Source organism: Acartia tonsa, chromosome 6 (genome assembly GCF_053477335.1).
Source record: "Acartia tonsa isolate MP-2025a chromosome 6, ASM5347733v1, whole genome shotgun sequence".
Lineage (NCBI taxonomy): Eukaryota > Metazoa > Arthropoda > Copepoda > Calanoida > Acartiidae > Acartia > Acartia tonsa.
Window position 1 is genome coordinate 53,820,915 of NC_137265.1, and position 19,171 is coordinate 53,840,085.

Here is a 19,171-nt window from a genome sequence, read left to right on the forward strand (position 1 = left end):
TTCAGACGGACAGACAGACATCGTTCTACTTTGTATTATAGAATAACATAAAAAATAACTTTGTACTGAATACATGTTTGGTACATTTTTCATCATTATAATAATGGATTTATAAAATGCAAATTACTTATACTGTTTAATTATAAGCAGATATGAGTGGAATAAAGGTGAGTAACAGCACTCACATAAGAAAAGGAAATAGGGGGTCAAATTCCCTTAGTAAGTTCCTACAGTTAAAAATATTTTTTTTTGTAATTTAATGTAGAACTAAATAAAAAGTTTATTTTTTTGTTATAATGAAACTTTTATGATTATGATTTTTATTAAATTCCACTCAAAGGGCTTTCACCGAAACAGCTCATAGTGCCTAATAAAAAATTACGCCATACAATACAAATTACAAATGATAGGCCAGGATAAATTTTACAATTGGTCAATTGAAAGTTTACTGGCCTATCAGTGGTCATTTGATTTGTATGTCGTTTTTTTCATTAGGCACATCGATTTCACCCAGTGATACAAATGTTATGGTTGTATTTTGTCATATGAAATTATGAGCATCTTAAAAATATAAATAAAAGCCTATTAGTTTTATATTTGAAAAAATATATTCTTCATTCCTTTTATAACTATACATATCTAGGAAAACATAACTTTGTTTAATGATTCTTGACAAGTCAGTCTTTTGGGTAGCAGAAGTGATATGATGATTCCAAGTGCGGCTGTTCCAGCGGCCACCAGGAACATACCTGTGTAACCAAGGAAGGCATATATGGCAGGAACCTGGAAGGGATGTAAATTATGAATATAAAGGGTTATGACAATGGCCGATAAATTGATCCCCAATGATGACACACAAAAAATACCCCTTTTGTATTTATGGTTGAAACTTTTGGATACTCAACTTAATGAACTAACCAATCAAAATTCAAGAAGTCCCCAAAGTAGTTAAAATAACACATAAGAAAACGTTATAATATCTTGGGGGATAAGACAATTGCCGATAAATTGATGTACATTACAAATGTTGATACACAACTTTACCCCTTCTGTAGATACAAATATTTTGGAGAAGATTTTGGACAAAGCTAGTGCCTAAAGTTGAAATCAACGAATGTTCTCTCCCTCCCTAAGTGATTTATAAGCCTAGCTTCTCTACACACGTCCCTATGATCAAGTATTTTTTAAAATCTTACAAAAGATAAACATTTTCTGTACATCATAAATTGAAGGGCTGTAACTTCTATAGTGTTTCAAGTATATTGATTTTTAGAGCTTTCCTTAGTTGGATGATATTAGGGAGGGAGGGGACATTGAGTGGTTAAATACACTAGTCCCCAATGTTTAATAACAACGTTTGCTTAACAGCTAAGGGGACTTTAATGAATTTTGATTGGTTGTTAAATTAAATGTCCATATGTTTCAACCACTATTTGTTTGTAATCAACAGAAGTATTAATTTTGTGTATCACCATTGGGCTGTATATCAATTATCGGCCATTGTCTTATCCCTTTATTTTCCTAGGATGTTTCTATCCATTTTAAATAAAATTTACCTTTGTAAATACAATAATAAGAATACAGTAGCAAACAGCATTCGAGAACAGCAATCCAAAGTTAGCCTAAAAAAAATATTGGCCCCAAGTCTATGAAATTATCCTAAAAGTTTCATTAAGCCTTACATAAATATAAAGGTTAACGTAAGAGTTTGGAGTATTTGTAAGCTAAAGGAGGTTTTCAATACTCAACACCCCCCTAAAATTAAAATTTGGAAGGCATTTCTTACTCTTTTATTTACCCCCTTAAAGGTTTACCCTCTAGTTAAACCCTGTGCACGCAACTGTTTGTCTCATTTTGGCTACTGAGTTTTCTACTTGACATGATATTGAATAGTAGTTCTGCTTCTAATATAGAGCCCCTAGATGTTTGAGTAACAGCCGCTGGTTAACGCGAAAGTGCGCCAAAGTACAATCAATAGTTATATATTGCATCGTATTATAAACACCTTTCCGCGGAAATTAAAATAGAATATTATAAGATTAAAACCCGTTTAGTAACAAAAATGGTATGAATATTATGATTTTTAATTTAATATTCGTAGAAAATTGTCTGTAATACGATGTTATACATGATTTTTCAGTATGGCCTAGAACTGGTTCTTATCCTGCGGATATTAATCAGTTTCTAACCCATACTGGAAAACGCATATCCTGATTTTTGCAACAATTAGCAGATAAATGTGTCAGATTTTTCTCTTAATGGAAAATGATGCAATTGTCATTTTTTATTCTTTATACATATGCAACTTTTAGCTTAATTAACATTTGAATTTTTAATTTGATGCGTAAGCAATCGGCAATTTAATTGTTATGTAAAGGATATTTGATAGAATAGCAAAGCCACTCTGTAACTACCTTTGTCTGTCCACCCATACCTCAGTTAGTAATGCTATTGTCATCTCTAGAATGACGCAGCGTGGTCCATATACATACATACTTTTACCTGATAATATTTGTGGCCGAAAGTATTGGAAACTGCCGCTGCTACAATGGCATAGATTCCAGGAAAACTGCCGAACAGGCTGACCATCAGGATACCATACAATACTTTCAGCACAATCATTGGTGCATCTAAATAATTGTTTTAGTAAGTAGTACAACTTATTTACAGTACTTCTTTAAGTACACACTTAATAAATGTTAAAAAACCTTGACAGAGGCCATGTAGGCCTAGATTGTACGCAAGTTTTAACCCTTACAGATCGGGCCCCAATTCCCACCTTAATAGATCAGGGGGGGGGGTCATATTGACCCCCCCCTCTATCTCGGCTTCTGTTACAGATAAAGAAGTAAATTTTTTTCTGGTGGTTCATGTGTATTTTTAGAGAAAATTACTTTTTCTAGTCATAGCGGCCAGGCTGCTTCTTAGCCGCTTTTTAGCAGCCAGCCGCTAAATTTTAAAACAGCTGTAGAGCGGCCAATTTTGCAGCTAGGATGACCAAATTTTAGGACAAACTTTTATTTTTCATAACAAAAAAATTACTTTTTCTGATCATTGCCGAAAAACGGCAAATAACGTAAACCGCCATTTTTGGCGGTTATGGCGGTAAAACGGCGGTTGGCGGCGCCAATTAATATTTTTATCTGTTTATTGTTGCTCAAGAATTTACCAAAAAAAATTTAAGGTCTCTAGCTGTAATAGAAGCCACGATATTCATGATATATGTCTGTAGTAAAAGCCGGACAAAAATCGGTCATAAAGTCGGTCAAACGGTCATAACACCACTTTTCTCATAAGGTCATTGATATCTCAGTATTCACCAAAAAAAATTTAGGTTTCTACCTTATACACAAAAGTCATAATGTAGAAATTAAGATTTATTTAGAACTTTTTTTTAATTTTGGTGCTACCCAACCGACTTTGACCGGACACCACAACCGACACAGACCAGATATCTTAATAAAATCAACTCTTGCCAATGCATAATTACTAAACTTAAAAAGTCATGAAGTCACAGCTCTCCATCTTACCTACAAAAAAAATGACATTGAAAAAACTAGAGGGGTGGGTCAATATGACCCCCCCCCCCGATCTGTAAGGGTTAAGTTAGAGAGCAAATAACCATTAGAATACTGCTTCTAAAAAAGTTTTAATAATATTTGCATTTAAGAATCCCACCATTTTTACTATTACTATACTAGGGTTCAGATGGCTTATAGCCATTCCAATACCTGTATAAGTATTAAGTATAGATGTATAATCCAGATAACTACCTGGCCCTAGTGGTGATATTGGTTGATATTCAAAGACCCAATTGAAAGTCGGCACAGGGTCCCCATCCCATAGGTAGAATTACATATAGCTTGTGCCCTCTCTATTTTTTTACTTTTATTTCATTCTAATTGCTTTACTCTAAACCTCAAGAAAAGGTGGGAGGGAATCAGGAAAATAGCCTAAAACCTACCTAAAGATATTGTTATAGCAATTTCGTAGATTTTTTGGCTTTACACAAAAAAACCTTATTTCTTTATTGTATAGAGACTCTAAAATTTTATACATTTAATAATATATATAGATAATGACAGATAAAGATAATTGCTTAAAAATAATTGTTTGTTTTAAAAATCAGGGTTTAGCAGCTGCGTGTTAGCCGCGAATAAGCTTCAAATTTAAACCCATTTTGAAGCTTTGATTTAAAAAAAAGTAATATTGCCATATTCAGGTCATTTTTTGACTTGCTGCTGATCTTTAAAATTGTAAAAGGTTTATTTCCCCATAGTCTAAATAAGCTGGCTGCCGAGCTCTGTTAAAAAATACCTGATAGAAGGTGAGAGTCCTTAGTTCTTCTGATGGCTTCAAATATACAGGATTTTCCTAAATTTAAAAAAAAAATTAAGAGAATAATATTATTGATAGTTCGTAATCAAATTGTTTAAAAAATCAAATACTTAAATTCTTTTATTCAAATGTATTATGCAATTGAGAGAATATATTTTCAACCTATTATATTGAATCATCCTGTTTGTATAGAATAAAAATAAATAAAAAATCTTTCTTCTGATTCTATATTGAGGATTTATTATTACTTGGATATTACAACAGATTATATTGTACTCTAATAAAGTGAAACTTGTAGCTTGCTAAAATAACTTACCTCCTTTTACCCCTCCAATTGAATGAAGAATTGACCAAAAAACGACGAGGGAAATAACAACCTGAATTGACGACAATTTTTCCCCTGACATAATATCCATGTATATTCTCCATCCCTATATCTCAGCCACATACCAGGCCATGCATATAGGTGGGAATGAGACATTGGGCTGTTTATTATACTAGTACCCACATTTTTATATTAACGGTATCGTATTTGTTAGCTTTGGGAACTTTTCTAGAATTATAATAGGTTACACATCAATTTATCGGCCATTGTCTTATCCCTTTAGATCCCTGGGGCCATACCTGTTTTTCAGAATTGGGCAGAATTGCAGCAGAATATGACACAAGTTTGTTCTCTCTCTGGTCCTCGTCAGATATCAGAATTACAGATATAAGTCCCATTCCTATAATCAAGTAAAACAATAGAGGGGGAAGGAGTTAGATAACTGTAAATCCCAACCCCATGGACCTTTAGCCTACTTTCAATTGGGCCATGAATATTAGCCAATGGCGTTGTAAACATTAACAATTCCAAGTTGTTACAAAAGAGCAAAAAGAAATTTGCTAGCATACGGAAAAGGTCCCAAACACTGGATCCAGGTAGTTGTTCTGGATTATACACTTATACTTAATATATATATTTTTCTTTTTAGATTATTTAAAATAATATGACCGTCAGACTGTAAATTACACTAGTTATTTTTCGTTTACTTAAAATCTTAAAAAGTTAAACCTTGATTAATTAAATTAACAGTGTCCTAAATTTTCTAAAGTAAATGTAATTTTGTTTATCATAAGGGGGGGGGGGGGCATTTTATTATACCCTAAGGGCCTACATTTTTAAGCTAAATTGAAAATTAGTTAGAGAAAAAAAACAAAGAAAAATTAGCTTTAAAAATTTTAAAAATCAATAAATAGGTATTGACTTCATAATTTTTTTTATAATTGCGCTAAATAATTAATTATATTTATAATCTGGGATCTAAAAGGATAAATAAATGGCCGGTAAATCCCCAATGATGTCATAAAAAATTATCCCCTCTGTAGATTACAATTAGTGGTTGCAAAGTTAGGACATTAAACCTAATGACCCAACCAAAATTCAATAATAGTCCCCAAAGTTGATGAGCAAAGAAATACAAAAACGTAATTATAAAATGTTGGGGACTACTGTAACAAACAGTTTATTGTCTCCTTACTACCTGAATTATAATACGTATAATTTTTAAAAGCGAAGATTTTCTATAATTAAGGTCGGTCCGTCCATACATACGTCTGAGATGGATAGCTTTTTTCATTAATTTAGGCATGTTAGAATCGTCCTATCGATTTCAAACTTTGCATGGTGATTCCTGTAGTAGTTAGGTACGATTTAGAAAGCAAGCAACTCTATAATCATTACCAGAATGTCTGTACGTCCATTTTAAACATGTTGATTTTTTACATTTTTAATAACAAAGTTTTATGTGATCTAATTATCCTATTGTTCTGATTTTTGGTATACTGATTCCTAGGACAACTAAGTACATTATTATAAGCAAAGCAACTCTATAATCAAGTTCTAAAAATGTAAGTATGTCCATAAACATTGTCCTGTATCAAGAAGTTTTTACTCACAATTTTGCTTTGACTCTTATTCATTTACATTCTGATTTTTCAGTTTTGACACAATACAAGTGTTAATGTCCGTTTGTCCTACCATTTCAGAGCTTCACTTTATGGATGTTGTCGTCCTTGTTTTTGTAAAAGGAGCATATCTCAAACTTTTACAATAAACTTGAATTACCTAGAAAGATAGTTCCCAAAAGAAGAAACATGTATGGAATTCTTTCCAGCAGATCAGGATCTTCAAAATATCTGTCACACTTGCGATCCTAAAATCGTATCCTATTATGAACAGCTTTCCGCAGATATTTAAATATTATTACAAGTCTTGTTAGCCCCGAGAGAAGCCTAAGTACTGGGCAACAAAACTGTTAATAATATTATAATTTTTATTTAATATTTGTAGAAAACTGGGCATAAAAACAGATTCTAATCTAGCAAAAATTAATCGGTTTCAAAGCCATACTGGTAAAATTTTCTCAGCTGCTACTAAAGATTGATGTCTGATTCTTATGATGACTGTTCATCTACTTTATAACTCACATTGTTGGTCCGTCGTTTTGTTTTGGTATTTCTTATTTTTAAGCAAACTGTAAAATTTGAGCTTTACAATTTAAGAATGTTGTCATCCTTGCTATTTACACGTCTTTAGACAAACATAAAAGTCAGGCTTGTAGCAAATTTTATTAATAGTTTTGTTTTCAAAAACTTAACAATTTGAAATTTATCCTTCAAATAATTGCATACAAAACAAGATATATATAGATATTTAGCTCATTTAGAAAGGAAACACCAATTGATATGTTATTACATGGATATTATGTCAGATTATCATGATCTCTAATAAAGTGAAACTTGTAGCTTGCTAAAATAATGACTCACCCCTCCCCATCAACCCCTTTACCCCGTCCCCTCAATTCTTAATGGATGAACGAACTGACCAATAAGTGATGTTCATGTTAGTAACACCTAACTTGACGGCAATTTTTCCCCTGTCATAATATCCACTTACATATTATATCCATTCAAATTTTAAAACAAGGATATTTATTGCAACTAGTATCGTAACATACATTTCAATAATAGTGATTTTTGAGCTTTAGAACTTTTTTAGTTGATATAATATTGATTATAAAAGAATCTTTTTAAATCTAAAATATTATGGACAAAACACATAAGGAGTTGCATATCAATAAGATAAAATTTTGAGTCCTATAATATAAAGTAGTAAGGTTTTTTGTTTGTCAGTTAAGTTCTCGCTAAAATCTAAACCAATATAGTTTTACATTTCAGGCAGGTTTTTATCTATTTTGAACTTTCCCCAGAGACTAGAAGCGAACTAGTAAACAAAAAGAAAGAGATAAGAAAAACTAAAACTTAAATATTATGCCTAAAAGCGTTAATATAGACATGTTAGAGTTGTCCGATAGATTTCAAACTTGGCATGCTGATTCCTGTAACAGTTAGGTACGATTTAGAAAGTGTAACAATTCTATAATCGGTACTAGAAAGTGCATACCTCCATTACAAACATTTTTCGGCTTTTTTGACAAATATTTTTATGTGATTTAATCAATTAATTAACTGTATTCTGTATTTAAGCAGTTTGCATCAAACCTAAGTTAATTTTATTTAAACTTATATTCTGCTCATTCGATAGTTCTGACACTCTACAAGTGTTAACATTTGTTTATCCTACCATTTCAGAGCTGCGCTTTTAAGGATGTTATCATCCTTGTTTTTAAAAAGGAAAATACAAAGAAATTTTTTTTACAAGTGTCTGAAATTTTTCTGCAGGAAGGAAGGGAACAGTAGGCTGTTTATTTCACTAGTCCCCAAAGTTTTATTATAATGTTTTTTTATTCGTTGACTTAACAATTTTGAAGACTTTTAGTTATTGAATTTAATAGGTTGGTTCATTAAGTTGAGTGTCCAAACGTTTCAACCACTTATTATAATCTACAGAAGGGGTAACTTTGTGAATAATCATTTGGTATGTACATCAATTTATTGGCCATTGTTCTATCCCTTTATATCCCTGCTGAAACTTTGTTTTTCTGGGTGTAAAAATGTTGCACGAAATACAAAAAGGCCATTCATATCAAAGTGCTGTTAGAACAAAGAACCCTCCTTATTTTAAAATGAATTGTATGCTTATATCAAACTTATTTTTATAGAAAATGAGATGCTTAGCTTAAAACATTATCTAAAAATCATATTTCAAAAATAAAACGATTACAATATATATATTTTTTTTTAAATAAAGGACATTGATTCAAATCATTAGGTCGAGTCTAACATGCTTAAATCAAATTACGAACATCACTTAAGGACCAACCCCAAATGTATGAGAAGCTTTTAATAAAACACGAAAAACGCCAGAATAGTTATTTATAGACAGCTTTCCGCAGATATTAAAATGAATATATTAATGAAAATAATGAAATGATTAAAACTGATATTGAAATCAAACTGGACAATAATACTGTAAGATTTGTACCTGTTGTTCTGTGCCCAAATATTCACAGTTTCTGTCTAGCTCAGCCTAAACAAAAATAGGTGATTTCCCACAAAGTATCTGTTGAACACTGACCCCCTCCCCTCTCATATTTCTGAAATATACAAAATAGGGGGGAATGGTTGTTTTTTACCCTGTGTTATACAAAACATAACCTTACCAACATGCAAAAATGAACCTAAAAATACTTCCTCCCTTATGTTCAATTTTGTTTTAAAATTAGGAGGTGGGGGGGGGGGGGGGGGGTTCTGTGATCAACAAGGCACTTTCATACAAATATAAATACAAATATTTTTATTTCATGTACTTTTAGAAAGCAGATACTGAACATTTTTCTGATTTACTCCAGTTCATTAGTAGAATCTATAAAATAATCATGTCTGTCCAACCTTTTATTAGTATGTTCGTCAGGCTAAGAAGTAGGGTGGGCCCATTTCCCCCTTTTTTTAGATTTTACTGTTATCATAAGTTGTGGAAGTCATATATATGTGCGATAAGCCCCATTCAAGTTTCAAAATTGATTTGGCTCTTATGGCTGCTGGCGCGCGGGGTGTATAAAAAGTGCCCACCCCCTTATAAACCAAAAATTTAGATTCCTTCAAACACAGGCATGTTGCATATCAAAATGACCGCATTAAAATGCTGATTACGAATCTGAAAATCGTTTTGAAAAATATTGCTCCTAGTTCGAATAAAATCTCATTAAGTACCTAAAAACAGCTGATTCAGTCAAAATTGTTCATTTTGGTAGGTTATTTGAAAATCATATCAGACTGAATCAATATTTTTCAAAACGGTTTTCAGATCTGTAATTAGCATTTCAATGCGGTCATTTTGATATGCAACATGCCTGTGTTTGAAGGAATTTCAATTTTTAGTTTTATAAGGGGGCGGGCACATTTTTTACCCCCCGCGCGCCCGTTGTTTTTCATTTAAAAAACCTCTTTCAAGTTTCACAGGGTTTTTTATTGGCCCAGTAACCCTTGCCAATGTCTGATAATGTGAAATTCCAAAATCGACCCACCCTACTAAGAAGCTTGTCAGATATGGAGGGCACATATTGGACTGCTTTAACATAAGCTAATAATTTTATTTTTTATTCGCTGGCTTAAAAACTTTAATAACTTAAATTAAATCTTAATTGGTCAGTCCAAACTAGCACTATCCAAATTTTAATCTACAGAAGTGACTATTTTGTTTATTGTGATTGGGAATGTCAATTTTTTCCTCAATGATCTTTTACCATAAGATTATGATAAGTTTTTACCTTTATATTATGTGGATTAACAAATGCTGTCTGCAAAGGTATCCAGACCAAAGATCCAAATCCATATCCAGAAACTACCAGGCTGCCAACATGTCCCTTCATCCTGTGGAATATCTGTCTTATGAAGGGCTCTCGGGATACTTGTGATGGAGGGGGGGGGGGGGGTCGACCACCCAATATTCAATTTTAGTTAAAAAGAAAAGAAAAATTAGGTTGGGATATTTTTTTCGAGGAGCAATTTCTCTTGGAGGTGTGTTGGTATACTACCCCAAAATATAAGAACCATATCAGTTAAGTGCTTAGCGAGATCTTTTAGTACAAATACTGACAAATTGATGAGATAACTGGACATAATTGTTCTTGATTTTAGAATAAATTTCCAAGGGTAGCTGAAAATACTAAAAAATTTAGAAAGTTTTTATATCTATTTCTAAAAACAAAACAAAATTCATTTGTTTTTTTACTAAGAGAGACAACATCAATATGTATTGTTGATATCCTGTAACTCAATGTTTATTTAGTAACATTATAGACAGCTAAAAATTAATGTTATATTGCAATTAAAACAAAAATATTTTTAGAGTATATTTTTAAACTAACCTTCAATTAATTGCATTGGTAACAAAATCTTAGGGCCGTGGGTTCTCTGCTCCACTAGAAACTTTAAGGAATAACGCCGATACTTAAAATTACGGGATCTCCATATATACCTCCCTCCCTTTGTACTGGACAAAGACGTACAGAAGGGGGTATATCCACCCACCTAGCAAAAATTAAGGGGGTGGATTCACCCCCCCTTGATGTCCACGCTCCTTCACCCCTCTACACCTTCCTCTGACACGCGTCAATTTACCATTTCAGGAACACTGATTAACTTTTGGTTGGCAACCCAGAGGGGTGTATCCCTCTACACCCACTTCGAATTAGGTTTATGGGGGGTGGCTAGAATTTTTTGTACACCCCACAGGCAAAATCCTCTGCATGCTATTAACCCATTAGTGACGAGCGCCACTTTTATGGGCCGATCGAGCTGTAAGTTTCAGGGAAGCTTCATAATGGTCAAAACGGAATTCGTATTTTTTTGTTTTGCTCTAGTGGCGTGCACAGGAAAGTTGCAAAAAAACCCGGTTCGGCTTGGCCATAAATACCAACCAGGCATTAACACCCGTTTTTGGTGCTTTCCCCCAGTTTTAAAACCCGGTTGACCTGTATAAACCCGGTTATTTTGAGCAAAAATCGAAAAATGTAATTTTTGAACGCCAAAAGTGAGATGAACACTTTTTAGAACTTTGATACGATCCGTAATTGAAAACTACACAACCTCATGTAATCTAAAGAGCTTCAAGTATAATACGAAGTGATTTATTTCAAATTTAGTGTTTCGGCTATAGGTGCCGCCATTTTCGGGTAAAAAAACCCGTTGCTCGAAGTTTTAAAAGACACACACTACAAAAAAAGAACATATAAAATTTGGGTGTTACATATCAGAAAACGAGCATAAAACTATTGGGTGACACCTATAGAGATTACTAGGGTTATTAGGGTGGCTCAAACCCTTACTAATGACGTAAACTGTTATTTTTATTGGTTGAAAAGTTAAAACCGGGTAATAAAAACCGAAACCGAGCCGGGTTTTAAAATTTTCGGGTATTTATGGCCAAGCCGAACCGGGTCATAATAGGGCGTAAAAAAACAATAAAAAAATCATATAAAAAATTATAATTTGAATAAAACGAATTCACAAATAGATGTACTTGTCAATAAACATTAGATTTCACAAAAAAAATCAGCAACTTTACTATAAAAACAAAAAAGTTAGAAGGGGTATTTTGAATTTCATGATTTTCAAATTTTGTTGAGCTATACCAGCAAACGGAAGTAAGCTAAACTGCCTGCTCCAGGGGGAAATGAAAGTCAGGGTAGTAGAGGGGGGATTCATTCTGAGAATGATGCCATTATGAAGCCGGAAACCGGTTTTTTTTCCATTTTTCGGAACCGGGTTTTGATGCCCGGTTCGGCACTAATGGGTTAATAAAGTGAAAATATTTAAAAACATAATAAACTCAAGGTGATTGTTTACTCCTCCACCCAAATAAGATACCCCAAGAGTTTTGAGGTAGTTTTTACTCCCACAAAACTTAAAAAACCTCAACAAAACTTTTGGGTTGCTTCACACCTTAGTTCACGGCTCTAAGCTTCTACAAAGCTGATATTTTTTTGCCAATTAAAACCAATAGTGTTGGTTTAAAACATTTTCACCCCCCCCCCCCCCAAAAAAAAAAAGAAGAAAGAAAACATAAATGGTTTGGACATCCTTAAAGACGCCCTTACATCTTAAGAATTGATTATAGAGATGCATATTTTATATTTTGTAAAATTTATTGCCTGCAAAAATACCATCAAAATTACATTTTTAAAAAGTAATATATTACAGACGAACCTATCCTAAATGTAGAAAAGTTTCACTTTTATTATTTAAATGGTTTAGCATTTTTATAAAATGATAATTGGCCCACCTTGGAGGAAAACAGGCTTGTGCTGCCCTGATGGCCGTGGCATACACCCATGAGAACCCGATTCCGTGCATGGACATTGTCATAATGGCCATCATGAACTTCATCTTGATGGTCGAGTAAGTCAGCAAGAAGCCAGTGCTGAAAATAAACAAGGATGATTGGAAAAATCTTACGAAGTTCTGGTTAAATGTCATTTGTGAAACCATACTTCTAAATCCATCTCTTTTTTAGACGTATTTTATGATGTCACAAATGACACTTTCCAGAGCTTCAAATTTTACTAAATTTGCTCTACAAAATTGCTATGAATGACTCCATGTCTAGATTTAGAAATTCTATTGGATGTGACCTAATTTTTGTTTCATTCAGAGCAAATCATAACAGCAAACTGTGATATATAAAAAAATAAGGATAATCGGGAAAGGTCCCTTTCGTGGCAACGCCCCTTATGGGGCAATTTGTCATATTTTTAAAATGGGTTTTGATAGGTTATTTTAGGTTAGGTTATATTGGGTTAGGTAATTGCCCCACAGGGTTAGGCAATTGGCCACGCAGGGTTAGAGCCCCCTGCAGGGGATAGAAATAGGAGAAAAACTACTGTGAAAAAAACGAAGAATCGCCCCTTAAGGAGCGTTGCCATGAAAGGGATCAATGATAGTTTTAGTTTATAGTATTTTTCAAAACATACTCAAAATCTTAAACGATGGGTGATTTCGTAGAGAAATGTTACTGTTTTCAATATTTTCAAAATACTAAAATAACCCTAAAAATATACAAATTCCCCGATATATTCAAACGACCGGAAATTGAGACTTCACACCTCTGTTAACATTTTCATACGGAGAGAAGGGGTCAACTTATGCTAGATTTGGGATGTATTTGTAAGATACTACATATGTTCACATATCTTTACGGTCAAACATTGTCAGAAAATCATAAAAATTCCAGAAAATATTATCATACGAAGAAGGTTTATGGCCTCACTAGAATTTTATGACTTGGAATAATAGAGGTTTGGTGAATAGATTTTTTTTATAGCATCACGCAATCTCATAGCCAGATTATCAAGATAGTTAATCTTAGTTCTTATTGCTAATTTTGCTTGTTTTTTTATTTCCATTTTGGCAGCATTTCATGCTTAATAAACCAACCAATCACAATTAAAGAAAAAAAGTCTCCAAAGTTGTTATTGCTAATTTATCTTTTGACTTTTCCAGTTACTTTATGTTCTGTTGTGTTTGTCAGTTCAAATAAAGAAATAGGATTTTGTAGATTTATTAATTATGTATTATTTTTTAAAAATGTTATGTAACCCCCCCCCCCCCAATCATATTTCTTAAAATATCTTATACGTGAGTCACACACAAAGTAGAGAAACAGGTGCATATATATTGTTAATGAATTCTGGCATGGGGGGGGGGGGGTTTACAATGATGCATCAGATTCAGAAGTAGCTAATATACCAACTAAAGGTTTTTTTATAATATCTATATGTGATACTTAATTTTTCAAAATATTTTTTTTTATAATATCTATATGTGATACTTAATTTTTCAAAATATTGCTTGACTTTGATGTATCAATGATCAGAAATAGCTATTTATTTATCTAATATACCAAACAAAATTTTTTTTTATAATAATTAATATAATATCTATATCAGTTACTTAAGTTCTCAAATTTAAAATATAGCTTGAATTTTCTAAAGAATAATTCTTACAACATTTCTGTACGAACACCTTGGCTGACTGTAATATCATGTTACCAGTTACTTACCACCACCCCCCCGGGCCCCCCCCCCCCATGTAACCCCCTAAAATTGGGTTGGTGTTGTATGTAATAAATATTAGGAGGTAATAGGATATCTGTTTAGCTCCCCCCCCCCCAAAAAAAAAGGGGGAAAAACATAAATATTAGGAGGGGATAGGACAGTGGACAATAATAATAATCTATATTCTATCTTTATATATTTAGAGGTGTAATTTGTAAAAATCTCACAATGTAGCTTTAAACAAGTTTATTAAATAATTAAACCTTAGGGTAAAGCGGGGCGATCTCAGTTTTTTCCCCACCTTCATTAAATGACATTTTTCTCCATGTTCTAATCGACTGACAGAAAAAAAAAAACAAATCCAATTTGTTCCTACAAAAAAGTATTCATACGAAATTTTTGTGAGATGAATTTTTAGGGTACTTATTGGGTCTTATTGTATTATTTGAAAAATTGATATTGAATTTTAGATTTAAATATACAAAGGCAAAGTGATAATATACGCCAAATAATAAAGAAAATTTCCAAGTGAAAACAATATGGAAATATTATGATAATACATAGTAGTATTAATTATACAAAGTGATAGCTAAATAAGAAGACCTGTTTTGTTTCCTCATCCGCTATTTAAGAAGCAATGAAATTAATTAAAACAAACAGATTTTTAATTTTTATATATCGCATTTTCACAGTATCTTTCATTATTAACTAACATAAAATAACTTATCAAATTATACTGTAAAAAAGTATTGGGTCCTAGGTTTAAGTCCTTATGATTTGCAGGTTCAACAAACCGAAAAAAAACACACCGCTTGACCCTACTTAATATAATCAATCTTTCTCTATGCTGAACTGATAAGAAATAAACAATTTTAAGTTTAGGCAAATTTAGGATTATGTAATTGTAAATTCAATTGTTTAAGTTTTAACGTTTTTCTATTAGCTTAATGCTTCAAAAGACAACCATACATTGTTCCAAATGGTCTATTTATTATTCATAATTTTAGAGCTTCGCTACTTATGGATGTTTTATTTTAGTTTAGGAAAATTTAGGATTATGTAATTGTAAATTCAATTGTTTAAGTTTTAACGTTTTTCTATTAGCTTAATGCTTCAAAAGACAACCATACATTGTTCCAAATGGTCTATTTATTATTCATAATTTTAGAGCTTCGCTACTTATGGATGTTTTATTAGGTAGACATGTAAGAATTCTCCTAATTTCCCCTTGAGGAGGGGGGGAGGATTTGATGCTTAATCTGCAGAATTTATTAATTTATTTAAGAGAAACAACGTAATTTCATGTCCCACGGTCCACGGATAAAAACAAATGCAAAAAAATTATATTTGATTTGCAATAAAAACTATTCTTTTTCTATGTAAAACAAATATACAAAGTTTTTACTTTTTAATTCGTTCGTTCTTTAAGACAGATAGCTATTTCTTTCATAGTTAAACGGCTCCTCGGGGCTAAAAAAACTGGTTTTAATAATCAAACGATTGTACATTTCTGTTCTGTCTATATATCATAGTTATCATTGAAAACCAAAGAATAAAATAATAGGATGTCTGTTAATCTCCACGGATATTTCTTTCATAGTTAAACGGCTCCTCGGGGCTAAAAAACAGGTTTTAATAATCTAACGATTGTACATTTCTGTTCTGTCTACTCTATATCTATAGTTTTTTTTTCACAAAGCAGTAGTTGATTAAATTTTTTGATTAAAAGAAACATAGAAATCATTCTAGAAATCTACATACAAAGAAATCATTGATATATAGAAATAAAAACTTGACTTAAAAGTACTCGTTTTTATGGTAAATAAAATATCTTCGCTTAATCGCTGTACAATATTTTTTTTTTTGGGGGGGGGCGGGGAGGAAAAATTTATGTCACCTGATTAAGGAAGGGAAACTGGAAGGGTCAACTTAACTGAACTCACATGAGAAATATGAGATCTTCATACAGAACAATAATTTTCTATAATTAGGGTCAGTTTGTCCGTCCGTAAAAAACGGATAGCTTTTTTGGTAATTTAGGCATTTGATTCCATCGACTATTCTGAAACTATTTAAGTGTTATTATCCGTTTGTTATACAGTTTCAGAAATCGTTTTAATCTTACAGAACAATAGCTTTTTTATAATTAGGGCTGGTCAATCCGTAAGAAAGCGGATAGCTTTTTTCATTTCTGGTAATGTAGGCATTTGCTTCCTGTATCCGTTTGTCATAAAGTTTCAGTACTAGTTTTTATGGATGTTTTAATCCTTGTTAATATTCCCCAATATACAAGGTATATTGATAAAAGGGTCAACTTAGTCACGTGAACAAGGACAATATACATTTTAACCCCCCCCCCCTTTCATATTCATATTTGACTTGCAACTTTGGATGGAAATATAAATACCCTTTAGGATTTAACTTTCACTTGACCTATACTCCCCCCCCCCCCCCACCTCTTTTAGCAAAAGTTGACCAATGACATATCATATCATATAATAGGGGAGGGATCTTTTACAACGAGACTTAAATAAATATAAGAAGAGTAAGTATTTAGAAAAAAATAACCTATATAATACTAATAGGATACTAGTTCAGATATTTCTTAATCTTAAGCTACTGACCAAAAAAACAAAAATAACAACACGGCAAAAATTTTAAATGTTGAATGTGCGTGTGTGCGTCTGTTTTGATCTAGCTGACCTTTACAGGGTAGCTTCTTATAGTTTAATTCGTATATTTATCTTTCTTTTTTGCTTTTAAAAATTTATGTATTTATTAATGTTAAGCTTCAGACAAAAGCCAACAAAAAAAAACTTTTGCTAGAAATATGCGAAGGTTCCGTGATCATATGAACAGGCTATTTTATTTGAGAAATCCACTATTTTTTAAAAAACTCAAATTGCCCAATAAAATTAAACGGTCTAGCTAAGTTTTTGAAAGGGATAATTAGTGATTTACAACGATATCCTGGCCGTATGAAAATGTATAGCTATTTCAATATTTATCAAATACCTATTTAACCCCTTTCTTTCACACGTTTAACCCCCAGTATGAAAATTAGGGAATTTAGCAATATTTGGCACCAATTTTAATATTTTGAAGCCGTAAATTAGTTTTTGAAACTAACGATATGACTGAAAGGGATTATACCCGGATAATCTTATGTAGCAAACAGTAAATGTTATATTTAATTGATGATACTTCTATATATTTTGTTTTCTATAAAATTTGTTGTGTGTGTATTTTCAAAAATAAGCTAACCTGACCTAAAGCAATAAACAAACAAACGAAAGTTTTCCCTTGTCTTTTTATCAAATCATTTCAATCATAAAGGCGGAAGGGGTGTTTACGTGTTCAACAAGGTACTTTCAGGGAAACCTCCAGAAAAAAATCATGTTACCTGTAAATGATTGATCCAATAGCGATGCTGGGTCTGATTCCAACTCTTCTGGTTAGGAATCCAATTAATGGCATAGAACTTCCTTGCAGGATTGCCTTCAAATCAAGGGAGAAAGTAATAGAATTTTCACCTAAATCTCATATTAGAATAACTAAAAGTGTTAAAGCGGCTTAAAGGAAAAAATATTCTGCACAAAACTTTTCTGTCTGTTCCAATAACTTTTTCTTGTTTAGCATTGTAATTAAGCATTATTGTCTTTGTTGATTTAATTTACATCAATCCAACATAATAAAGTAGTAAGGTTTTTATTTGAAGTAAAAGATCTCAGCAAATTTTTTATCTGATAATTAGATTTATGCGACCAATTGGTTTTTATGTTCAAGAGAAGCCTAATATGTGTAATTAGTGTAACATCCAAGAAATAATATATCCGTTTATGAAAGTGTTAAATATTTTTGACATTCCAAACATTTGTTAACTAATCAATTCAAATTTTGCTTATAATAATATACCTTGTTGCCCTAGGAATCATTATTTTAGAAATCTGTTAAAAAGATTATATGTAGAGTTGCTATGGTTTATAAATCATACTTTACTTTTACAGGAACCATGCTTAAATTTACAATGAGCACTATCCATAAGAAACGGACGGACTTACGAGTAGACCCTAATTATAGAAAAGCTTCGTTTTTAAAATAATCAAATTAATATCAGAGCTTGCATTAATTCTGGAAATATCAAATTCTAGCAATTAATACTCAAATTTTTTGCTGACTTTACAAAACAAGGACCATATTTTTCACAAGGCAAAAATTAATTTATATTAAAAAAAACAATAAATAAGTAATGCCATTTTGAAACAAGTTTTCCCTACAATATAAAAGTCAATACACTCACTATATTTTGATGATAAGAATGAGGCTTTATAGAATCTATCTTGCAGGCAACAACAGTGGCGTGCACAGTCTTTAAATGTTTAGTCTGCAAAGCACAAACGAAGATTTAAACACACCTAAAAAATATCATATAAGACAATTTTTCACTAATTTTAACAGGAAAACCATAGAATATTTACCAGTTTTGTTAGCCCGGGCCCCTGACCCTTTGGGCCTAAATAACTGTTTTTTTAGGCCCAGAAAAACGACAAAACGACTAAAAATGTTAATTTATTTATTTGTCTTAATAGTCCCTGTTCTCTACAAAGAAAAAATAAAAACCTATAAAGAATTAATTGAAAAGTAAGAAATATAACATTAATATTTAATAATTATTTTTTGCATTGTATTGGTGACTGCTTACCGCGGATATTAAAAATTTAATGATTTCTTTTTAAATTCACTAGAGGCTTCACCCTATGGAAAGTCAACCCTCCTATAGGAATTTTTTTAGAGTTATATTTTCAAAAAAAGTTATTCTTTGCCAAATTACTCTT

General features: G+C 32.0%; 1 protein-coding gene across 1 annotated transcript; it reads right to left on the minus strand.

The window, feature by feature from the left end:
• Positions 1–1,671: 1,671 nt before the first annotated feature.
• LOC145323169 (uncharacterized) lies at positions 1,672–18,350 on the minus strand. The gene is made up of 11 exons (XM_080165564.1): positions 18,336–18,350; positions 17,740–17,834; positions 12,566–12,703; positions 10,050–10,152; positions 8,765–8,809; positions 6,446–6,533; positions 4,963–5,063; positions 4,655–4,715; positions 4,318–4,374; positions 2,503–2,630; positions 1,672–1,677 (listed from the first exon to the last, which is right to left on the minus strand). Exons 1-11 carry the CDS (start codon positions 18,348–18,350, stop codon positions 1,672–1,674), a joined length of 837 nt encoding a protein of 278 aa, XP_080021690.1.
• Positions 18,351–19,171: the final 821 nt, after the last annotated feature.